At 41.3% G+C, this 25,962-nt stretch overlaps 1 protein-coding gene across 3 annotated transcripts in view; it reads left to right on the top strand.

Annotated features, from left to right (window-relative positions):
* The window catches only part of TMEM131 (transmembrane protein 131), a 247,756-nt gene that overhangs the window by 108,530 nt on the left and 113,264 nt on the right, over positions 1-25,962 (top strand). For all 3 annotated transcript variants that reach the window (XM_030920866.1, XM_030920868.1, XM_030920869.1), the window contains exon 4: positions 3,488-3,556. In XM_030920866.1, the coding sequence (XP_030776726.1) occupies positions 3,488-3,556 (69 nt within the window). The remainder of the gene's footprint in view (positions 1-3,487; positions 3,557-25,962) is intronic.

Below are 25,962 nucleotides of genomic sequence, written 5' to 3' on the forward strand. Positions count from 1 at the left end.
AGAGTATCTGTTGTTTAGGTAGTAGTTGATCCTAACTCTCGGAGACCCAAGAAGCCCTTATGTCTGATTTGGGAGTTTCCTGCTCAACTTTGACCTGACAGTTCAACAAGCAGTACGACCATTTCCCACAAGAGTTCTTGTGTCTCTTCAGCTGTTTCCTAGCTTGAAATCAGAAAATAGTCTTCATTCATCTCCATATAAATAAGATTTTTAGTGAAAATTTATTAAACCAATTGAATTGAGACTTCAGAACATATATAATCATTGCAGAAAGCATAAAATAATGCAATATACTATCATGTCTCAGATTTTGTTGCTTTGAAATTGTCAAAGGTTGAGCCCAGCACACTGGCGTGCTACACCTGTAGTCCCAGCTACTCAGGAGACCAGCTTGGGCAACACAGTGAGACCCCTGTCTCTCAAAAATAGTAATAGTAATAATTTTAAAAATCAAGAAAAAAACTACAATGACATTAGCAAAGGCTACCATTCTTTATATTGCAACTTCCCCCATGTGTCAACATTACATATTTGCAGACATTTGCTTTCTGTTAATAAAGCACTAAACAATGCCATGCTCTTTCTAAATAAACATGGGTAGCAACCATTTGAATCAGCTGTGGAGACATGACAGCTGTGTTACTGCATTTTCGGTTTGGTTAACATAGGATTGTACCTGTGTCAGCTTGTATTGTACTCACTCGGATATTAAACTGTTCCTTAGATATAGATCTGCTATTGTTTTGAAAATATGCTTTTATTTATGAGGGAATCATATTTGATGTACTGTTTCCTCTGTCTCATTCTGTGAGCACTTTGTAAATATCACAGTATAGTTGCTGGACATCACATCTTTGAAGCATTTTACAGGAGATCTTAGCACAAGACATAAAATATAAGGATTTGAAAGGAGGAATCAAATTGTTACTTGCAGATGATTTGTCTGCAGCGATCATCCGAGATAGTGCTCATTTTGGCAGCACATGTAGCAACAGCGGAAAATCAGGGGAGAATCTAAACAATTAGAATTAAACTCACCAAGGTGACTAAGATCAGTATGTGAAAATCAGTAACTTTTTAATATAAACAATATCCATGACATCTCCATCTAGATAAGACATCTGAATTTAAATGTCTAAAACAATACCCTTGAAAATCTACCTCTTCCCACTTCCAACCCATTCCTCCCACGTCATGACTGCGTATCCAGTGAAAATCTTAGAATGAGTTACCTTTGATCCCTCAAAATCAATCCATCAGCACAACCAGTTTTCTCAAGCTTCCAAATATATTTAGAAACCAGCCACTGCTCGCTACTCTCCCTTGTAGCCACCCTGGATTGTAGCTGCCATTGCCAGTTGCCTGGAGCACTCCAGGACTTCCCTGCTTCCCACTGTTGGGCTCCTACAGGAACTTCCTTGGTTCTTCACAAAGTAGCCAGAATTAACCTTTTAATATGTGTCAGATCATGCTACTCCTTGCTCAGAAACACTGTAGTTTGTTACACTGAGAATAATCCATGCTCCTACAAGGAGACCTGGCTCTTGTACCTGTGAGCTCAGCTCCTACCTCCTACTCCTCCCTCACTGCACAGTGGTCACTTAAGCCTCCTTGTTCAACTCACCAAATACATTCCTAACTTTCTTCCCCTAGATCTCTGCCGTTCAGGCCTTGGCACTAGTGTCCCTCCTCAGAGAGGCATTTTTGGTGTTTGATTTTTCTTTATACACACATCTTCACCTAATATATTCAACTTCTGATCCCCCGACTAGGATGTTAGTGCTATGACAGCAGGCGCTTTTCTTTATTCCCCACTGTAGCCCCAGCCAATAGACAGTCCCTGGCACATAGTACACATTCATACATTTGTATTCAGTGGATGGGGTATATACTTTTTTTTACCCCACCTGGCCACTTTAGACATTTCCGTTTGTAATTTGCAGAACAGCCTCTTGGCTCTGTGAGAGAAAAACACTGTCTTAATCTCCTTTTTCTCCAACATCTAAACAGTCCATGTAATTAATATATAGGAATTATATATTATATGTAGGAATATATATTACATTATAGAAATATATATTATATAGGAATATAATATTTTATAGGAATTAATGACATATGGTTATGCCTTATGCTTTATTTTTACTTTATTAAGATTTATGTAAATTTGAGTTTCATGCTAATAAAACTGATGAGCTGAGGAGCATCTCTTGTTTTAAAGGAGCCAAAGAGTAGTGCTGTTATATCACGTCTAAGAAGGGCAGAAAGCAAGAAGGCACAGATGCCGACTCTGTTGCAAGGAATCGCGCCTTCGTTTCCGGTGTCTTCAGTTTCGCTCTCTAGTGAAATGTGGTCTTACATTTGGCGCTTGCTTGCTTTTTTGTTGGTGTGTGTGTCTTTTATGTTCAACATATGCAGAGGGGTTCTCAAGCTACACAAAAGAATGTTCTAAGTTGGTAGGGCTAAAACCGTGTTTGGATTTTATTACCTTCAGCTGAATTATTCCGCTGCTCAGATTATTTAATCTTTATAGAACTGAATTAAAGCCAAATTTCCTCCATATTGTAAATGTCCTTGTCTATTTCTAATTATTTCCTATCCTAGATATTGCCTCTGATTTCTGAATCCTGAATGAAATTACTATATCATTTCAAAGCTTATGTTACTATGAATTTCAGTGATGATGGAAATAAAGTAGCCTCACAAAATGGGTTCTGCTCTGACATCATTTCCTAGGACAAAAACATCAAAATCTACTATTCTGAAACTTAGTGGCTTTCTGAATTTCTGACTTTCTCAGTATATAAACACTTTACGCATGTGAACTACCTCCCCCCTCACCAAAGGTCATTCATGTTTTATATCAGTGTCAGCCCCTGATGATATCTGAGGTTTGCTATTCGGAAATCTGTTTTATTGAGAAGTTCTGGTATCAGGTGGGTTAGTTAGAAGAGGCTACTGAAATATTGAGGCCAGGACATCAGAGATCATTTCTAGTGTATTCCAAACTTTCAGATGAAATAGATTTATCAGTTCTTGGAAATTTCTATCTCAAATTCATTTTTGTTTAGTCCTTTGCCACTCTAGTTACAATATGATTGTGATTTTTGCCTTCATATATTGTCTGCTAAATGTATGTTGTTGTATTAACTCTTTATTCATCATACATGTATCAAAAAATCCAAGTGACCTACTAAAGTATATCGTTACCAATTATAACAACCAAATAAATTCAACATTCAGTCTGCCCGAGCATTTTCTATTTTCATATCCTTTGAAGAAGAAAAATACTCCCACTTTTTCATTTTCTAAAATGCAATCTTTATTGGTTTCCACTAATTTAAAAAGTAACATTTCTGATAGATGGTTAGAGCCAATTTTTCTTAAAAAATGCATTGTTAGGACCAAAGTCAACTGCCTGGATACAGTTTGGGGAAACATCTATTTTGAAGAATTGCTTCTTACGTTGTTTTCTTTTTATTCACAGTATATCTCTCTACCGGGGGAATTGCAGGCCCATACGATTTGAGCCACCAATGCTGGATTTCCATGAACAGTAAGTTTAAAATTTTTGGATTTCCCATTAAACTATTATATGTATCTGACATGCATTTGTCTTGTCTTTTGCCTGTGTTATATCTATATGGGAAAGTTACATGTTCTAGTCATCAGGAAAACAAATGATACTGAATGCAGTTTGAAAATGGGAAGCAAGTATCTATTAGGAGTCTAACATATAATATTTTAGGAGTCTAACATACAGTGTTTTTAAAGCTTGAAAAATACTCTCATGTTGTAGTCTCTGGTTCAGAGAATCTTTGGAAATGGCAAAGAACTTACCGTTAGCTGTTTTGATTAGCACTTCATTTTTACTTTTACTATTTAAAAATCTTCTTGTGAATAAAATATATTCTCTTTGTTTAATATATGTGCTTTTAATATACAAGCTCTTACACATCACCAAATAGTAGTATCACCAACCCAAAATGGCAAGTAAAAGCAAATGCACAGACAGACATGGTTCAGTCGCAGAACTGCCTTGATGAGCTAAGCAAACCACTGCACACCCTCCCCCAAGCAGGAGAGATCCCCTAGCCTCTAAGCAGCTAATACAGCCAAGGGCCAGCAAAGCAGCTACATGCCTGCACTCAGCACCTAAGAAAGTGCCCCACAGTGTTCCCCCAAGATACTTCCTTGGCCTGCCCAATGGCCCTGCACCTGAAATCAGGGCCTGAAAACCAGCCCTGTGGGCAGCCTCCGGCAGACACACCTCCATACCAGCTGAGCAGCTCTGTGCCTGTGTCTCAGGCCTAAGAAATAGCCCTTTGGGTCACCCCTAGCAAACATGTCCCCACGCCAGCCAAGCAGCCTTGTGCTCACATCCTGGACCTGAGAAACAGCCCCATAGGCTGCCCCTGGCAGACACATCCTCAGGCCAGCTGAGCAGACTTGCACCTGTGTCCTGGACCTGAGAAACAGCCCCATAGGCTGCCCCTGGCAGACACGCTTCACAGCCATCTAAACACCCATGTGTCTGCTCCCCAACCCTGAGAAACAGCCCCGTGGGCCACCCCAAGCCAACGACACCCAAGCCGTCTGAGAAGCCATGAGACTGCATCCCAAGCCTGGAAGACAGCGCTGTGGGCCATCCCTGGCAAACACACTCCCAGTTCAGCTGAGCAACCTCAGTGGGCTCCCAAATGTCCCTTCACAGATTCTCCAAAAAGAGTTTTTTCATCCTGCTGAGTCAAAAGAAAATTTTAACTCTGTGACATAAATCCACACATCACAAAGCAGTTTCACAGATAGCTAGGCCTGAGAAACAGCCCTTTGGGCTACTCCTGGCAGGCATACCCCCATGCTATTGAACTAAACACGTGCTTGTGCTCCTGCCCAGAGTAACAGCCCTGTGGTGTAGAGCCAGACCCTAAGTTGGCTAGATTCCAAGCTGTCTAACCCACTGTATGGATGCACACATCCCTGACCGGAGAAAGCCTTGTGAGCCCACCCTCAACAAAGCTGCACCACGCCACCACAGACTCTCTCAGCCTAGGCTACTGAGATACTTGCACACGTCAAGTGTGACTCACAACTGAGGAAAGTACACAGACTACACTACAGTGCCCACCTAGACACAGATGCACCAAAGCCAATGCACCCCATCAATCTGACACTCCAAGACCCATTTATACAAATAAGCCTTTCCCTGTGAAATGTACTCCATAAAATTGGAAGAAATGACTTTTCTACTGATGTATAGAAATCAACATGGGGACACATCAAATGTAGAAAAGGAAATATGACACCTCCAAAGGAAAACAGTAATTCTCAGTAACAGACCCCAGTCATAAGAAAATATACTAAATGCCAGAGAAAGAATTCAAAATAATCTTAAAGAATCTCAATGAGATATACACAGTTCAGCAAAATCAAGAAAACAATTTATGATTTGAATAAGAAATTTTACAAAGAGATAGGTAACATAAAAAAGAACCAAACAAATCCTACAGCGGAAGAATTCAATGAGTGAAATAAAAAATACAATCAAGAGCTTCAACAACAGACTAAACCAAGCAGAAGAAGGAATTTCTGAACTTGAAGACAGATCTTTTGAAATAACACAGGCAGACAAAAAAAGAAGAAAGGGTGAAGAAAGCCTACAGGATGTATTATTGTATACCATGAAGTGAGCAATGTGATCATTCCAGAAGGAGAAGAGAAAGGAGAAAAGTGTAGAAAATATACTTAATGAAATAGCAGCTGAAAACTTCCCGTCTTGAAATTCGAGATGGACATCCAGGTCCAATAAACTCAAAGAATTCCAATTAGAGTCAGCCCAAACAGGTTATCTCTGAGGCACATTATAGTCAAATTACCAGATGTTAAAGGCGAAGAGTTCTAAAAGCAGCAAGAGAAAAGTGTCAAGTCACATATAAGGGAATTCCCATTAAACTTAACAGTACATTTCTCAGCAGAAAACTTACAGGCAGGGAAAGAATGAAATGATATATTAAAAGTACTTAAAGTGGGGGTGGGGGACCTGTGAGCCAAGAATACTATACTCTGCAGAGCTACATGTCAGAAATGAAAAAGGAGTAAAATCTTTCACAAACAAGCAAAAATGAAGGGAATTCATCACTGCTAGACTGGCCTTACAAGAAATTCTCAAGGGAGTCTTAATCTGGAAATTAAAAAATAACCACCATTATGGAAACATGTGAAGCTATAAAATTCACTGGTAGAGTCCAAACACAAAGAAAGGAAAAAGAGTCAAACTGTATCAATGTGGAGAACACCCAAACACAGAAAACCCATAAGAAAGGAAGTACAGAACAAAAGATAAAACATCCAGAGAACAATATGACAGGAACAGGTCTTTACCTATCAATAACCTTGAATGTAAATGGGTTCAGTTCCACCATTTAAAAAATATGGACTGGCTGAATGGATAATACACTCAACTATATACTGCCTGTAAGAAACTCACCTCACCTGTAAAGTCATACAGACTGATAGTGAAGGGATAGAAAAAGATAATCCATCCAGATGGAAACCAAAAGCCAGCAAGAGTGGCATTAGTTATATCAGGCCAAACAGGCATCAAGTGAAAAGCTGTAAAAAGCAACAAAGAAGGACATTATAAGATCAAAGGATCAGTTAAGCAAGATAATATAACAGTTGGAAATATATGTGCACCCAACACTAGAGCACCGAGAAATACAAAGCAACTATTAGATCTAAAGGGAGAGATAGACCACAGTACAGTAATAGAACGGGGGATTTCAACAGCCCACTCTCAGCATTGGACAGGTCATCTAGACAGAAAATCAATAAAGAAGCATTGGATTTAAACTACACCATCAACCAAATGGACCTAACAGACACTTACAGAACATTTCACCAAACAGCTGCAGGATACCATTTCTTTCATCAACACATGAAGCATTCTTCAGGATTGATCATATGTTAGTACACAAAACAAATCTCAAAAAAAATTTTCTAATTAATTTTATCCACTATCTTATCTGACCACAGTGGAATTTAAAACTAGAAATCAGTAACAAGAGGAACATTCAAAACTACAAATACATGAAAATCAAACAACATGTTCCTGAATGACCAATGGGTGAAGGAAGACATTAAATGGTAAACTAAAATATTTCTTGAGACAAATGAAAATAGAAATACACCATACTGAAACCTATGGGGCATAGCAAAAGCAATATTAAGAGGCGAATTTATAGAATAATAAATCCTACATCAAAAAACTAGAAAGGTTTCAAATAACCTAATGATACACCTTTTTTTTTTTTTTTGGAGAGGGAGTCTCGCTCTGTGGCCCAGGCTGGAGTGCAGTGGCGCGATCTCCGCTCACTGCCAGCTCCGCCTCCTGGGTTCCCGCCATTCTCCTGCCTCAGCCTCCCGAGTAGCTGGGACTACAGGCGCCCGCCACCTTGCCCGTCTAGTTTTTTGTATTTTTTTAGTAGAGACGAGGTTTCACCGTGTTAGCCAGGATGGTCTCGATCTCCTGACCTCGTGATCCGCCCGCCTCGGCCTCCCAAAGTGCTGGGATTACAGGCGTGAGCCACCGCGCCCGCCATGATACATCTTAAAGAACTAGAAAAGAACAAACCAAAGCCTCAAAATTAGTGGAAGGAAATAAGATCAAAGTAAAGGAAATTGAGACCAAAAATACCTACAAAAAATGGGGAACATCTGTATTTATTTGTTGAGTTATAAAAATTATATTATCTCAATATACCATTTTTATAACCTGCTTTTTAAACTTAATATATTGTGCATACTTTAAAAAATTCCATTGAATCTTGTCTTATGTTATTTTATAGTATTAAAAGCATCAAAATATATGGGTATATTTGTTAAATTCACTTATTTTTAATTGTTTTAAACTTTGTATTTTGTGATCAGTGCCGAAACTGATGATTTAAACACAACCATGACTATTTGCTTTTCCTCAAGAGAGAGTCTTAATGAAAGGATATACAGAATATTAAAGTTTTAAGTTAACCTTTAGCCTCAGAACAGTTTGGTGTCATGAACAAGGAGCAACTTAAAGAAATAAAAGAATTAGTCTGTGACCAGTGAGGAAATAAATGCGATTTCTCGTAGAGACTGTTACTAGTCATAGAGAACCTGAAATCTCATGAGCTGAGAGAAATTTTGGAAGAAGCATGAATGGAGAGATGAACTCCAGTACAAGCAAGGGTCAGGTGACACAGTAAAGAAAATTTATTTGAAGCATAGCAAAGGAGTGTAGTTATGTAAGACTGTTCCCCGAAGCAGCACATTTACATGCTGCTCCAAAATAGTGGAAACAAACAAGAAAACTGCGACGGTCTGAGTGTTTGTGTCCTCCCAAAATTCGTATGTTGAAACCTAATCTCTGATGTGATGGTGTTCAGAGGCGGAGCCTTAGGAGGTGTTTAGGTCCGGAGCGCAGACCTAATCTCACAAATGGGATGAGTGGCCTTGTAAGAGAGGCCCCATAGAGCTACTGTCCCCCTTCTACCATGTGAGGACCCAGAAAGAAGGCTCCACACCAGAACCCAACCAAGCCGACGCCACGATCTCAGATTTCCCAGCCTCTAGATTTATGGAAAATAACTTTGTCATCTATTCTGCTATAGCAGCCCAAAAGGACTGAGCTACCATTCTATTATTTAAAACTTTCCTGTATCAAGTCAGAGAACACCTAGTGGAGTTTATGTTTCACAAGTGTAGAAGTGGATCTGTAGGTGTAGGGGTTGGGGCAGGTGTGAACCAACGTGTATAAGCGTTCAATCAGAGAGGCAGAACCAGTCAGATTTTAAATGAATGTGTATGTATATGTACACGCACATGGATTTATAATAAGGAATTGGCTTATACAGTTGAGAGAGCTGGTTAAGCAAGCTCAAAGCCCACAGGGCCAGGCAGTCAGGAAGGAAGATAGCGGGCTGGAACCCAAAGGGCACACTCTGAAGCTTCTTGTCCACAGATAGTATCCAGGGAAGATCCTGAGGAAAGGAGAGAAACTGCAGGTCTAGCTGCTGTTTGAAGCCTCTTGACTGAGACAGGGCCTAAGCTTTCTTTGAAAGGGCTTCCCAGTGACTAAGAGAGACTCACCTAGAATAATCATTTTTATTAACTTAAGATCAACCTATTAGGGACTTTAATTATGTTTGCAAAATCTCTCCCAGCAGCACTTAGGTTAGTGTTTGAATAATTGGAAAAGGTATATTATGCTACAAAATAGCTTCTGTCTTCCTTTTCTCTTCTGGCTCAAAGGAGATAATAGGACTTGTAACTCACCCTAACCAAAAACATACTAGAAAGAGAATTCTGGGGACTGTAGTTCAGCCCAGCCAAGTTGATATCACAAAGCTACCCCATAGATACAAACAAAGAGTTTCCTAAATTTAGAACTTCTGACTAGAAAATTAAGAGAGATGTAGTTGGAAGAATTTGCTTAGCAATTTTAAGTTAAGATTCTTTTTTTTTTTTTTAATTGAGACGGAGTCTCGTTCTGTTGCCCAGGCTGGAGTGCAGTGGTGCGATCTTGGCTCACTGCAAGCTCCTCCTCCTGGGTTCACACCATTCTCCTGCCTCAGCCTCCCGAGTAGCTGGGACCACAGGCGCCCGCCACCACGCCCAGCTAATTTTTTGTATTTTTAGTAGAGATGGGTTCTCACCATGTTAGCCAGGATGGTCTCGATCTCCTGACCTCGTGATCCGCCCGCCTCGGCCTCCCAAAGTTCTGGGATTACAGGCGTGAGCCACCGTGCCCGGCCAAGTTAAGGTTCTTTTTATGAAACTTGAAAGTAGTCTTGGGACAAAGAAAATGAAATTTATACATTTTCACTGCAGAAAGTAAATTATCAATGTCTTCAGAAAGTGACTGCTAAAGGAAATCAGATATTTTAGAATATATCCTCTTTTAAAGTTATTGTATGTTTTTTCCACTCTCAGAAGCATACAACTTGTTGATTCAAGTTTTTTCCTGCACTAACTACATTTATTTTTGCCCCCACAAATCTCTGTTCTTTTTAACATGAATGTTACTAAGTGAAAAAAGATTAGAATACCATAATACAGAATGGCCCCTCTTAATACCAGTTAGTTACCTGTTCAACATCTACCCCCACCTTTTTCCCTCCCCCCGCCCCCAGTTATCCAGCCTTCAGGCCTGGCACCCTGTCCCTAGCTCAGGGGTAAATCTTGATTAATCAAGACAGTTGTAATAATTCCATTCTTCTTGCTTGTGGTCTGTTCAAGGGTGAATGTGACCCAGTTTTACTCTATAATATGAGGTCAGGTCAACTGAGGTGTTTCTGGGGAAGGATTTTTTTTTTAACTCCAAAAAGTCACAGCCAGATGCCATGGCTCACGCCGGTAATCCCAACCCTATGGAATGTCGAGGTGGGAGGATTGCTTGAGCTCAAGAGTTTGAGACCAGCCTGGGCAACATAGTGAAACCCAATCCCTACAAAAAATTTTTTAAAAGTTTCTGGGTATGGTGGTATGCACCTGTAGTCCCAGCTATTCAGGAGGCTGTTCAGGAGGCAGAGGTTGCAGTGAGTTGAGATCACACCACTGCACTCCAGCCTGGGCAACAGAGCCAGACCCTGTCTCAAAAAAAAAAAAAAAAAAAAAGTCACAAGAAAGAAATACCCATCTTTTATGCTAGATAACTGTCTGCAGCAGTGCCTTGGGTACTATGGCAGTCTTCTTGCAATCAGTGAGGTGTTCTAGCTGATACCATGCAGTCGCCAAAGACAGGCATTTTGTCTAACAGAGTGGAAGGATGGAAAGAACCCGCGTCTTTCATAATGTTGTTGAACTGCTAAATTAATCAACCCTGGAACTGCCCTACTTTAGGTCTTTTTGTTTGGTGACACTTTGATCTATTGGAGAGTGCATGGTACCTGGCACCGCTGACCTCTTCCTCCCTCTCAGATCTTTCCCTTCCTGTACCCTTGTGAACCACTGTCCATGTTTTCCTCCTGTGCCTGCGGCTATTTTTAAAATTATCTTTCAAGGGTTTATGTTCCTCTGCGTATCCCCAAATTGCGGCTGCGTGCAACTGCGTTTCTTTCCTCACCTCATTTCAGCCAACTCTGCACTTCCTTACTGGGTGGGCTCTTCCATGCCTTTGGCATATGCCTGTAATCTCCCAAGCTCTTGTCATACCCCTCACTCACCATGTGTCTCCAACACCACCCTAAACTCACCATGTCTTGCTCTTCTGTATCTCCAGTCCATGAACGGTACCATAGTCACCAAGGCCACAATCTTCAGGCTTCCTTGGTTCTTCCCTTTCCCTTACAGCACTCCATCCCCTTCCCTGTCAAATCCATTCCAGGGAGGAAACCTATGAATTTTTCATGTCTATTCTTCTCTGATCCTCACTACTTACGCCTCTCCTCTTAATTCAGGTTCGCATCATTTCTCATCTGGACTGTTACCATGTGCCTGCCACTTTCTAGTTCAGGATTCGTGCTGTCAACAGGGAAATATTTTTCACGTCAAAATCTGATCATGTCATTTTCCCCACTTCCTCCCCGCAAAAATTCCTTTAATGATTTCCTATTTGCTTTCAGGATAAATGCTAAATTTCTTATTATAAAACCTGCCTTTTTACCTTCCTTATATGTCCTCCACACCTGTAGAGAACTACATGTCGTTTCCTGAAAGCACTGATCTTCCTAAGGGCTGGGCGTGTTATTAATACCTTGAGACTCCCCTCTAAAGATAGTTTTTTATGGAAGTTTTCATACATACAGGAAAGTGGAAAGAACAAATAATGTATGTGCTTTTAACATAAACTCAGGGGTTTTACCATTTTTGCATATTTACTTTATACTTTTGTTTTTGAATCATTTGAAAGCAGCAGACCTCATGACCTTTCATTCCTAATTCTTTAGCACGCACTGCCATACAGTCGATCCTTTCACAACATGGCAGGTTAGGGGCATGGGCTCCCCACCATTGCGTAGTTGAAAATTCACATATAACTTTTGACTCCCCAAAAACTTAACTACTAACAGCCTACTTTTGACCAGAAGCCTTACTGATAATATAAGCAGTCAATTAACATATATTTTGTATGTTATAGGTATTATATGTACTGTATTTTTACCATAAAGGAAGCTAAAGGAAAAATGTTAAGAAAACCATAAGGAAATTCTCATTCATTAAGTGAAAGTGGATCATCATAAAGGTCTTCACCTCGTCTTCACATTGAGTAGGCTGAAGAGGAAGTGATGGTCTTGCTGTCACAGGTGTCAGGAGGCGGAAGAAAATCTGTGTGGACTCTCACAGTTCAAACCCATATTCAGGAGTCAACTGTATAAGGACATTCTGCATAACTACAGTACCATTATTGACATTGTAAGAAAATTAATAGTAATTATGGAGTGCTTTTAATCTCCCTCTGTTTTTGTCAAGGCTGTAGTTCGATTTTAAGTGACAGAAATCTGAAACTAATTCAGGCAAAAACGAGAATATGTTGGAAGACTGAGAACCGTAATGTATCTGCAGGAAAGTCAGAGCTGCAGCTGACACCTGGGAGCAACAGCATTCACTTGCTCTAACACCACCAGGAGTCTTCTGTCTCTTATTTCTGCTTCCCTGTGTATTGGCTTATTCTCTCTCTCTGCCGGTATCGTTTTCCTACAGCAATGGGAAGAAATTCGCTGACTGCTCTTCAGCCTTGCATTCTCTGTCTTCCCTCCACTGGGAAGCTCTGTTGTAAAGCGAGCCTTTGCCCAATCTAACTGGCAGGGCTGGAAAATGCCTTCTCTCTGCTTCCATGGTGGTGTCAATCCTGCTGAGATGAGATGGAGCCCCGCCCAAAATTTGGTTCAGATATCAAGACTGTTGATGTCACACATGGACACACACCAGCAGGATGAAAAGGTTTATTATACTCACCAAATGAAGCTTCTAGGGGATGACCATGGTAGGCAGATGTGAGAAAGGGCTGGAGAGAGCAGAGAAAGACTAGCTTGGTTTTTGGTTTTTGTTTTTGTTTTTGTTTTTGTTTTTTGCTCATTATTATCATTATTTTTTTAATTATTATTTTAAGTTCTGGGGTACATGTGCAGAACGTGCAGTTTTGTTACACAGTTATACATGTGCCATGGTAGTTTGCTGCATGCATCAACCCATCACCTACATTAGATATTTCTCCTAATGTTATCCCTCGCCTAGCCCCCCAGCCCCTGACAGGCCCTGGAGTGTGATGTTCCCCTCTGTATGTCCATGTGTTCTCATTGTTCAACTCCCACTTACGAGTGAGAACATGTGGTGTTTGGTTTTCTGCTCTTGTGGTGTGTTTGGTTTTCTGCTCTTGTGGTAGTTTGCTGAGAATGATGGTTTCCACCTTCATCCATGTCCCTGCGAAGAACATGAACTCATCCTTTTTTATGGCTGCATGGTATTCCGTGTTGTATTATGTGCCCATTTTCTTTATCCAGTCTATTGATGGACATTTGAGTTGTTTCCAAGTCTTTGCTATTGTGAATAGTGCCGCAGTAAACATATGTGTGCATGTGTCTTTATAGTAGAATGATTTGTAGTTCTTTGGGTTTATACCCAATAATGAGATTGCTGAGTCAAATGGTATTTCTAGTTCTAGATCTTTGAGGAATCGCCACACTGTCTTCTACAATGGTTGAACTAATTTACGCTCCCACCAGCAGTATAAAAGCGTTCCTATTTCTCCACATCCTCTCCAGCATCAGTTGTTTTCTGACTTTTTAATGATCGCCATTCTAACTGGTGTGAGATGGTATCTCATTGTGGTTTTGATTTGCATTTCTGTAATGACCAGGATGATGAGCTTTTTTCCATATGTTTGCTGGCTGCATAAATGTCTTCTTTTGAAAAGTGTCTGTTCATATCCTTTGCCCACTTTTTGATGGGATCTTTTTTTCTTGTAAATTTGTTTAAGTTCCTTGTAGATTCTGGATATTAGCCCTTTGTAAGATGGATAGACTGCAAAACTTCTCCCATTCTGTAGGCTGCCTGTTCACTCTGATGATAGTTTCTTTTGCTGAGCAGAAGCTCTTTAGTTTAATTAGATCCCATGTGTCAATTTTGGCTTTTGTTGCCATTGCTTTTGGTGTTTTAGTCATGAAGTCTTCGCTCATGCATATGTCCTGAATGGTATTCCCCAAGTTTTCTCTAGGATGTTTATGGTCCTAGGTCATACTTTTAAGTCTTTGATCCATCTTGAGTTAATTTTTGTATAAGGTGTAAGGAAGGGGTCCAGTTTCAGTTTTCTGCATATGGCTAGCCAGTTTTCCCAACACCATTTATTAAATAGGGAGTCTTTTCTGCATTGCTTGTGTCAGGTTTGTCAAAGATCAGATGGTTGTAGATGTGTGGTGTTATTTCTGAGGCTTCTCTTCTTTTCTGTTGGTCTATATATCTGTTTTGGTACTAGTACCATATTGTTTTGGTTACTGTAGCCTTGTAGTATAGTTTGATGTCACGTAGTGTGATGCCTTTAGCTTTGTTCTTCTTGCCCAGGATTGTCTTGGCTATTCAGGCTCTTTTTTGGTTCCATATGAAGTTGAAAGTAGTTTTTTCCAGTTCTATGAAGAAAGTCAGTGGTAGCTTGGGGATAGCAGATAGCATTGAATCTGTAAATTACTTTGGGCAGTATGGCCATTTTCATGATACTGATTCTTCCTATCCATGAGCATGGAATGTTTTTCCATTTGTTTGTGCCCTCTCTTATTTCCTTGAGCAGTGGTTTGTAGTTCTCCTTGAAGAGGTCCTTCACATCCCTTGTAAGTCGGATTCCTAGGTGTTTTGTTCTCTCTGTAGCAATTGTGAATGGGAGTTACTCATGATTTGGCTGTCTGTTACTGGTGTATAGGAATGCTTGTGAGTTTTGCACATTGATTTTGTATACTGAGTTCTTTTTTTTTTTTTTTTTTTTTTTTTGGGGCGGAGTCCTCGCTCTGTCCGCCCGGGAACGGAGTGCCGTGGCCAGATCTCATCTACACTCAAGCTCGCCTCCCGGGTTAACGCCATTCTCCTGCCTCATCCTTTCCCGAGTAGCTGGGGACTACGCGCCCGCCACCGCCCTGTATACTGAGTCTTTTGTTGAAGTTGCTTAGCAGCAGCTTAAGGAGATTTTGGGCTGAGTCAGTGGGGTTTTCTAAATAAACCATTGTGTCATCTGCAAACAGAGACAATTTGACTTCCTCTTTTCCTGTTTGAATACCCTTTATTTCTTTCTGTTTCCTGATTGTCCTGGCCAGAATTTCCAATACTATGTTGAATAGGAGTGGTGAGACAGGGCATCCTTGTCTTGTGCCAGTTTTCAAAGGGAATGCTTCTAGTTTTTGCCCATTCAGTATGATATTGGCTGTGGGTTTGTCATAAATAGCTCTTATTATTTTGAAATATGTTCCATTAATACCTAGTTTATTGACAGAAGGGGTGTTCAATTTTGTCAACGGCCTTTTCTGCATCTATTGAGATAATGCTGTGGCTTTTGTCATTGGTTCTGTTTATGTGATGGATTACCTTTATTGGTTTTGCTTATGTTGAACCAGCCTTGCACCCCAGGGATTAAGCCAACTTGGTCGTGGTGGGTAAGCTTTTTGATGTGCTGTTCAGGTTGCCAGTATTTTACTGAGAATTTTCACATCGGTGTTCATCAGGGATATTGGCCTGAAATTTTCTTTTTTTGTGTCTCTGCCAGGTTTTGGATCAGGATGATGCTGGCCTCATAAAATGAGTTAGGGAGGATTTCCTCTTTTTCTGTTAATTGGAATAGTTTCAGAAGAAATGGTACCAGCTCCTCTTTGTACCTCTGATAGAATTTGGCTGTGAATCTGTCTGGTCCTGAACTTTTTTTGGTTGGTAGGCTATTAATTACTGCCTCAATTTCAGAACTTGTTATTGGTCTATTCAGGGATTCAACCTTTTCCTGGTTTAGTCTTGAGAGGGTGTATGTGTTCAGGAATTTATCAATTTCTTCTAGATTTTCTAGTTTATTTGTGTAGGGGTGTTTATAGTATTCTCTGATGGTAGTTTGTATTTCTGTGGGATAAGCAGTGATATCCCCTATAACATTTTTTATTGCATCTATTTGGTTCTTCTCTATTAGTCTGGCTAGCAGTCTATCTATTTTGTTGACCTTTTCAAAAACCCAGCTCCTGGATTCATTGATTTTTTTTTTTTTTTTTTTTGAAGGGTTTTTTGTATCTCTGTCTCCTTCAGTTCTGCTCTGATCTTGGTTATTTCTTGTCTTCTGCTAGATTTTGAATTTTTTTGCTGTTACTTCTCTAGTTATTCTAATTTTGAAGTTATGTTGTCGATTTTAGATCTTTGCTGCTTTCTCTGGTGAGCATTTAGTGGTATAAATTTCCCTCTACACGCTGCTTTAAATGTGCCCCAGAGATTCTGGTACGTTGTGTCTTCGTTCTCATTGGTTTCAAAGAACATCTTTTTTCTGTCTTCATTTTGTTATTTACCCAGTAGGCATTCAGGAGCTGGTTGTTCAGCTTCCATGTAGTTGTGTGGTTTTGAGTGAGTTTCTTAATCCTGAGTTTGAATTTGATTGCACTGTGATCTGAGAAACTGTTTGTTATGATTTCTGTTCTTTTGCATATGTTGAGGAGTGTTTTACTTCCAATTATGTGGTCAGTTTTAGAATAAGCGTGATGTGGTGCTGAGAAGAATGTCAACTCTCTTGATTAGGGGTGGAGAGTTCTGTAGATGTCTATTAGGTCTGCTTGGTCCGGAGCTGAGTTCAAGTCCTAAATATCCTTGTTAATTTTCTGTCTCATTGATCTGTCTAATATTGACAGTGGGGTGTTAAAATCTCCCACTACTATTGTGTGGGAGTCTAAGTCTCTTTGTAGGTCTCTAAGAACTTGCTTTATGAATCTGGGTGCTCCTGTATTGGCCACATGTATATTTAGGACAGTTAGCTCTTCCTGTTGCATTGATCCCTTTACCATTATGTAATGCCCTTCTTTGTCTGTTTTGAACTTTGTTGATTTGAAGTCTGTTTTATCAGAGATTAGGATTGCAACTCCTGCTTTTTTTCCTTTCCGTTTGCTTGGTAAATCTTCCTCCATCCCTTTATTTTGAGCCTATGTGTCTTTGCATGTGAGATGGGTCTCCTGAATACAGCACACTTGATTCTTTATTCAGTTTGCCAGTCTGTGTCTTTAATTGGGGCAGTTAGCCCATTTACATTTAAGTTTAATATTGTTTTGTGTGAACTTGATCCTGTCATTATGATGCTAGCTGGTGGTTTTGCTTGTTAGTTGCAGTTTCTTCATAGTGTTGATGTTCTTTATAATTTGTTATGTTTTTGCAGTGGATGGTACCGGTTGTTCCTTTCCATGTTTAGTGCTTCCTTCAGGAGCTCTTGTAAGGCAGGCCTGGTGGTGACAAAATCTCTCAGCATTTGCTTCTCTGTAAAGGATTTTATTTCTCCTTCACTTACGAAGCTTAGTTTGGTTGGATATGAAATTCTGGGTTGAAAATTCTTTTCTTTAAGAATGTTGAATATTGGCCCCCACTCTCTTCTGGCTTGTAGGGTTTCTGCCGAGAGAGCCGCTGTTAGTCTGATGGGCTTCCCTTTGTGGGTAACCCGACCTTTCTCTCTGGCTGCCCTTAACAATTTTTCCTTCATTTCCACCTTGGTCAGTGTCACATAATCTGACAATTCTGTGTCTTGGGGTTGCTGTCCTCGAGGAGTGTTGTGCTGTCCTCTGTGTTTCCTGAATTTGGATGTTGGCCTGTCTTGCTAGGTTGGGGAAGTTCTCCTGGATCATATCCTGAAGAGTGTTTTCCAGCTTGGTTCCATTCTCCTCGTCACTTTCAGGTACACCAGTCAAAGGTAGATTTGGTCTTTTCACATAGTTCCATATTTCTTGGAAATGTTCGTTCCTTTTTATTCTTTTTTCTCTAATCTTGTCTTCGCTCTTTATTTCATTAAGCTGATCTTCAGTCACTGATAGCCTTTCTTCCACATGACCGATTCGGCTGTTGAAACTTGTGTGTGCTCCACGAAGTTCTCATGCTGTATTTTTCAGCTCCATCAGGTCATTGATGTTCTTCTCTACACTGGTTTTTCTGGTTAGCAATTCGTCTAACCTTTTTTCAAGGTTCTTAGCTTCCTTGCATTGGATTAGAACATATTTCTTTAGCTTGAAGGAGTTTGTTGTTATCTACCTTCTGAAGCCTACTTCTGTCAATTTGTCAAACTCATTCTCCGTCCAGTTTTGTTCCTTGCTGGTGAGGAGTTGTGATCCTTTGGAGGAGAAGAGGCCATCTGGTTTTTGGAATTTTCAGCCTTTTTGTGCTGGTTTCTCCCTATCTTTGTGGATTTATCTACCTTTGGTCTTTGATGTTGGTGACCTTTGGTCTTTGATGTTGGTGACCTTTGGATGGCGTCTTTGAGTGGACATGCTATTCCTTGCTGTTAGTTTTCCTTCTGATAGTCAGGCTCCTCTGCGGCCGGTCTGCTGGAGTTTGCTGGAGGTCCACTCCCAACCCTGTTTGCCCTGGGTATCACCAGCGGAGGCTGCAGAACAGCAAAGATCGTTCCTCTGGAAGCTTCGCCCCAGAGGGGCACCTGCCACATGCCAGCTAGAGCTCTCCTGTATGAGGTGTCTATTGGCCCCTACTGGGAGTTTTCTCCCAGTCAGGATACACGGGAGTCAGGGACCCACTAGAGGAAGGAGTCTGACCTTTAGCAGAGCTCAAACGCTGTGCTGGGAGGTCCACTGCTCTCTTCAGAGCTGCCAGGCAGGGATGTTCAAGTCTGCTGAAGCTGCGCCCACAGCTGCCCCTTTCCCCAGGTTCTCTGTCCCAGGGAGTTGGGGGTTTTATTTATAAGCCCCTGATGGGGGATGCTGCATTTTTTTCAGAGATGCCTTGCCCAGAGAAATCTGGCAGTCTGGCCACAGCAGCCTTGCTGAGCTGCAGTGGGCTCCACCCAGTTCGAACTTCCCAGTGGCTTTGTTTACACTGTGGTTGTAAAACCACCTACTAAAGCCTCAGCAGTGGCAGACGCCCCTCCCCCCACCAAGCTCCATCGTCCCAGGTTGACCTCAGACTGCTGCTGTGCTGGCAGCAAGAACTTCAAGCCAGTGGATCTTAGTTTGCTGGGCTCCGTGGGGGTGGGACCCGCTGAGCCAGACCACTTGGGTCCCTGGCTTCAGCACCCCTTTCCAGGGCCGTGAACGGTTCTGTCTCGCTAGCATTCCAGGTGCCTCTGGGGTGTGGAAAAAAAAGAACTCCTGCAGTTAGTTCGGCGTTTGCCCAAATGACTGCACCGTTTTGTGCTTGAAACCCAGGGCCCTGGTGGGATAGGCACCGGAGGGAATCTCCTGGTTTGCGGGTTGCAAAGACCATGGGACAAGCGCAGTATCTGTGCCAGAGTTCCTTAGGTTCAGTCCCTCACAGCTTCCTTTGGGTAGGGGAGAAAATTCCCTGACCCCTTGTGCTTCCCAGGTGAGGTGCCATCCCACCCTGCTTCAGCTCGCCCTCCGTGGGCTGCACCCACTGTCCAACCAGTCCCAGTGAGATGAACCGGGTACCTCTGTTGGAAATGCAGAGATCACCCACTTTCTGCGTCCGTCTCACTGGGAGCCGCAGACTGGAGCTATTCCTATTTGACCATCTTGCCAGCAGTCAGTTTTTATTGTGGTTGGGAAGCAAGGCTGGAGTGAGTTTGCATGATTGGAACTTCTCACTAGGTCCCAGAGAGAAGGGCTTTCTTATTGACTTGCCCAGATGTGGGGCTAAAGGTAAAGGGGCATCACTGGGGCTTGAAAACTGTCAACAGTCGAATATCAAAAATGGAGTTAGAGTCTTTCTAACTCATGGCACCTTCTAAAAAGTATCAGGCCCTTAAGTAAGGGTGCATCTAGAATTTCCCTTGCTGCTTTCTTGACCCCAGTGCTGACTCCTGTCATTACCCTGATCATTCCTGCTCCCCTCTAGAATGTGTTTCACAATAAACAGATCAAATTAGCTTTGTTTTCAGACTTTTCATTTAAATTTATTCTTTAAGCCTACCTTTTATTCTCTCTGCCCTCCCTTCCTTTTATTCTCTCTGCCCTCCCTTCCTTTCCCTCCCCATCTTTTCTTTTCCCCCTTTGTCTCCTCCTCTCACCTTGTAACAATCCCATGGGGCCATCTAGACACCACTGGCTCCCCTCCCATTCTCCGCTACTCCCCCCGCCCCCCGCCCTGTTTTTATGCCGGTGCTGTTAAATGTTTTCCTGTTTCCATAGCAACTCCTGTAATTGCCTGATGGATTCTTCCTGCCTGCTCTACAGACAAAACCAGTTCACTGAGACCATGGTATTGCAATAAAGAGTTTTACTAACACGAGGCCAGCCACATAGGAGATAGAGTTATTACTCCAATCAGTCTCACTGAAGGCTTGGAGATGAGGGTTTTTCAAGGATAGTTTTGTGGGCAGGGGGCTAGGGAGTGGGGAATGTTGATTGGTTGGGGATGGAATCGTAGGGGTGTGGAATATGGTCCTCCTGCTCTGAGTCAGCCTCTGGGTGGGGGCCACAGGACCGGTTGAGCCAGCCAGTTGTCAGAAATGCAAATGTCTGAAAGTATCTCTCAAAAGACCAATCTTAGGTTCTACAGTAGTAATGCTACCTACAGGAGTGATTAGGAAACAGAAATCTTATGATCTCCCAGACAATGTCCAGTTATCTCAGGCCCCTCTCATAACCCTCACCTCAAGGCCTTTCATTGGTTTTCAGAAGCAGTTTAGTTTTGGGAAAGGTTATTATCCTTGTTTTAACGTTAAACTATAAACTAAATTCCTCCCAAAGTTAGCTTTGCCTGTTCCCAGAAATGACAGAGGACAGCTTGGAGGTCAGAAGCAAGATGGAGTCAACTGTGTCAGATTTCTCTTACTGTCCTAATTCTGCAAAGGCGGTTTCACTCCAGACATTTATTGCAGGCTGCAAAAGATGCTTTCGGTAGAAACTTGGTTTACTAAAATCTTTGGCTTATGTAATTGTTACATTCAGAAAATCTTGATTCAGATCTAAAGTTTAAAGTAGGTACTTCATGGATGTAAAAAAAAAAAAAAAAAAGGACATTGAATAGACTGTTGCTAAAAATGGATGTCTTTATTGTCAAGATAAATTTAGTTTATGAAAGGCAGTTTTTCTCTGATGACTTTTTGGTATTCCAAGAAAATAAAATAGGCCCCCTAAAGGGATACTTGGTGCCTCTTAGCTTTTCGATTCCTACCTACCCAGTCTTTCCATAAAAGATTTTACATCAACTCCGTAGCTCAGCCTTCATCCTAAAATGTTTTTGAAAGGAGGATAGTAATATTTTGCGGTAATTGAGTGGTACAAAGTACTGCATATTGATTTGGCCCAACTTCCTGCCCAAAGCTGTGCTTAACAGAGTGCTGTGTCACTGTCATTCATAAGGTCTGCCTCAGGGCAGTTGCTAAGCCATTTCTTCAGCTGTTTCTTGGCACTGCAGTGTCATCTTTCTGTGGTGAAGGAAACTTGCCTTTGACCACAAGATTGCAGTTTACTTTCCAAGCTAGTCTCTCTTTTTTTTTTTTTTTTTTTTTTGAAACGGAGTCTCGCTCTGTCGCCCGGTATGGAGTGTAGTGGCCGGATCTCAGCTCACTGCAAGCTCCGCCTCCCGGGTTCCCGCCATTCTCCTGCCTCAGCCTCCCGAGTAGCTGGGACTACAGGCGCCCGTCACCTCGCCCGGCTAGTTTTTCGTATTTTTTAGTAGAGACGGGGTTTCACCATGTTAGCCAGGATGGTCTCGATCTCCTGACCTCGTGATCCGCCCGTCTCGGCCTCCCAAAGTGCTGGGATTACAGGCTTGAGCCACCGCGCCCGGCCCAAACTAGTCTCTTAATTCATCGTTGCTGCTTTCTAGTTCTTTTGAGCCTCAGACGATTCGAAAATATGGACAGTTCGTAGTTCTGCTGCAACAGCACAGAGGACAGCTGCATGCCTGCTTCAGCTTGGTTTGTAAATACTTCTCACGGGCCCTTTTGGCCCTGCTTCTGTCTTCGGACAGCCAATAATGGAAACAAACAGGACCAGCCCTGGCAGGCATTCGGAAATCTTTGTTTTATTTTTAAATTTTACCTGTTCAGCCACATAGTCATACATCCTGCTTGTGATAGGCAGAATTCTAAGACAGGCCAGAATTCCAAAAATGTCTGGCCTCTAATGTACCTGTACATACATTCTCCCAATTATTCAATCAAACACCAATCTAGGTGTTGCTATAGAGGATTTTGAAACTGTAACTAAGGCCCCAAATCAGTTGACCTTTAAGATAGATTTTTTTGGGGGGTGGGCCTGACCTAGTCCATGAACCTTTAAAATCTGGCTTTAGCAATCAGAGACAGAAATGTCAGGTATTTGAGATAAGGGAGATACTGGATGCAAGAGAGTTTCTTCGTGCTGCTTTTGAAAATGGTAGGGTCATATGGCAAAAGACTGAGAGCATCCTGAATTTTATCAACAACCAGAAGGAACTTAAAAGAACTTTGAGCTTCAGATGAGGACACATCTTGCCGAGTCCCGCATTTCCTTGCGAGACCTCGAGCAGATAAACCAGGTGTTCTTACAGAATTATAAGATAATGAATGGGCATTGCTTTAAGCCTCAAAGTTTGTGGTAATTTATTACATAGCACAGAAAAGCAGCACATTGTGAGTTTACAAATAATCATGTACTTTCCATGGCCTAGATTCTGCTCATGTAACAGAGGATGGTGAGGAGGAAGGCAAGCTGTTCCTATGAGGTCTGTGAGCTAGTCTGTCCAAGGAGTGCCCACTCCTTTTGCTTCCTGTGGTGTGGACTGCCTGCAGCTAGAGGCAGCCTGCTCTGTTTGAGCACGCAACGACTAAAATATCCTGCTGATGTCCTTCCTGACACCTTCCCTCTGTTCTTGTTACTCCAAACTACTTTGAACAACATAAGTAGATGACTCTTCTCCTCTGAGCAAGGGTTCGTTCGTTTCTATGGGATGTGGCCCATGGCTTTCCTCTTTGATCCCTGGAAGAAAGGGCAGGGCCAGCCTCAGAAGCATTGCAGATCAAGCATTCTGATCCACTTCCCTGCTTCCAGGTTCCTGGCACTTCCACACTTGTCTCTTTTCCCCACAGCCCTGTCCTGCAGGAGGCCATCTCCAATCCTGTCTTCTTGAAGGATACCCCAAATTACCTGTCCATTTTATATCCTGTCTTCTTTATCTTAGCTGAGATTGACTGTACTGAAGTCACACAAGGAAAAACATTGAGAAGGAATTCACAGAGATGTGCTTGAATGTTGTCAGTTAGCCTGAAGTCTCTTTGAATTGTAAAAGCATTTTTTTTTAAGAAGCACACAGTTGGTGAACTTTCAGGATGCAAGGAGGATGTTTTTATTTCTGTGTGCTATTGTTCTCCATATATGTCTATATGAAGCTTGAGGAAGAAGACTTTTATCTTCTATGTTGTATCATTCAGCTTCTTCCTGCAGTGTCATGGCTGTAGTTGGAGGCCCCAGCTGGGTCTGTACCCATTTCCCTAATTGTTTCATGGTGTCATAACCCCACCTGGGATTGATGAGCCTGTTATTTAAATAATCTGAGTCTCCACCAGAAGCAAGAGGAATTCAGCAGTCTGAGTGCTGCTTGGTTTGAGGAGTTCTACTGTCTAACTCCAAATACGTTCTTCCAGACCTGTTCTGGACACCTACCTGTCACTGCCTCAGGACCCAATCCCTGTTTCCACTTTGTTGTTGTTGTTGTTGTTGTTCTTGTTCTAGATTGTTAGGCCACAGAGTGATTGTGGACCTCATAATGTGCAGTCCACAGAATGTCAGCCACAGAATTATTTTTGGCCAGGATTTTGCTTCCCTGGGTAAAGCAGAGAAACTCTCTGGGATCCTACCTCTCCAGTGCAGTCTGTGGGCACGGCTTTCCCAGTTAGTAAAAAAATAAAATAAAATAGAGTGATGATAGACTTTAACTCTATCAATAATTTTATTAAATATATATAATCTGAACACACCAATAGAGACCAAGATTGTCAGATTGAATAAAAAAAGAGACACAACTAGCAGAAAACCTACACATATATATGTGTGTGTGTGTGTGTGTATATATATATGAAGACATAGACAATATTTATATATATATATATATAGACATAGACAAGTTAAAAATAAAAGGATGGAAAAGATACTGCCGTGTAAACACTAACCAAAAGAACCGTGAAAGGACTATGTTAATTTAGACAAAGTAAACTTCAGAACAAGCACTATTACTGGGGATAAAGGGGGATATTACATAAATATAGAGGGGTTCATTTAGACACACAAAAATAACAACTCAAAATAAGCATGCATCTAACAATGGAACTTCCGAATACTTGAAGCAAATACACCCTTAGGACATGGGATTTTAAGAATGGCGTAAGGAGCTCAATGGACCATCTCAACAAACAGCAATTTAACTGATGAGGATTATTTTTAAAAAACAGTTATTTAAAGTTCCAGGAAATTGTTCATTCAAAAAAATGTTTTAAATCTTCATAAGAACAGTGGCAGTCTCTGGCATTTGGGCTACAACCTATTCTATTCTCCCCACCACATACCCCTCAAGCCCCAGCTCCTTGTTATAGAAGCTCCCTCTAACCTCAGTTTGTACTCTGGGACTGTAGTTTCACCCTGAGAGGGGAGGGCTACTAGCATTTCTCATCATCCCCAACTTTATGTTGCAGAAGTTCTGTTTCAGGCACGTTTTAGAAAGGACTGGGTCTCTCTTCACCCACCCCACTCTAGGACAGATGCTGTACCCCAGATGCAGCAGGCCTGAAACCTGGGGAACCCAATCCTGCTCACCTCACTAGTAGGATAAGTTCCCCACTAGGAAGAGCAAGCTGAGAAGACCAGGGTCTACCACCCCTTCCCCAGTGTCCACTTGTACAGCAGGGCGTCACTAGGGGAAAAGCGGATCAGACAACGTAGACTTTAAAACAGAAAAGTTATTACAATCGAGATGGACATTTTATGATTACAAAAGGGTCAATCCAGGGAGATAAAACAATTATAAACATATATATATAAAACTAACAACAGAGACCCACCCAAAATAGATGAAGCAAAACTGCCAGAACTGAAGGAAGAAACACACAGTGCTACAGTAATGACAGTCTTCAGTACCCCCATTTTCAATCATGGCTAGACCATCTAGGCAGAAGATAAAGAAGTAGAAGACTTGGAAAAAGTGGAAACCAACTTGACTTGTAGACATCTTTAGAACACCGTGCTCAATAACAGAATACTTACTCAGCTCAGGCATTTGTAGAATGTTCTCCAAGATAGACCATATGCTAATCCATAATACAAACACTAGTAATTTTAAATGGATTTAAACAATACCGACTGAACATTCCTAATCTGAAAATCCAAAATGCCCCAAAACCTGAGATTTTTTGTGTGCCAACATGATGCTCAAAGGAAATGCTCATTGAACAATTTCAGATTCTCAGATAAGGGTTGCTTAACTGATAAGTATAATGCAAATATTGCAAAATCTGAAAAAATCTGAAGTTCAAAACACTTCTGGTTCCAAGCATTTCAGGTAAGAGCGATACTCATCCTGTACAAAGTATGTTCTCTGACTTTATTTTCTACTGAAATAAATTGGAAATCAAAAACAAAAAAGTCTTGGGATAATAAACATACTCCTTAATAATCAGTGAATCAAATAAATCAAAAGGGAAATTAGAAAATACTTTGAGATGAACAAAAACAAAACATATCAGAACTTACAGGACGCAGCAAAAACATTGCTGGAAAGGAAACATACGTATACCCAAATATCTCAAATCAGAAACTTAACCTTCTCCCTAGAAAAACTAGCAAAAGAGCCAACTAAAGCAAGCAGAAATAATAAAAACTAGAGAGGAAATAA

The sequence above is a fragment of the Rhinopithecus roxellana genome, chromosome 17, assembly GCF_007565055.1.
Source record: "Rhinopithecus roxellana isolate Shanxi Qingling chromosome 17, ASM756505v1, whole genome shotgun sequence".
NCBI classification, from domain to species: Eukaryota; Metazoa; Chordata; class Mammalia; order Primates; family Cercopithecidae; genus Rhinopithecus; species Rhinopithecus roxellana.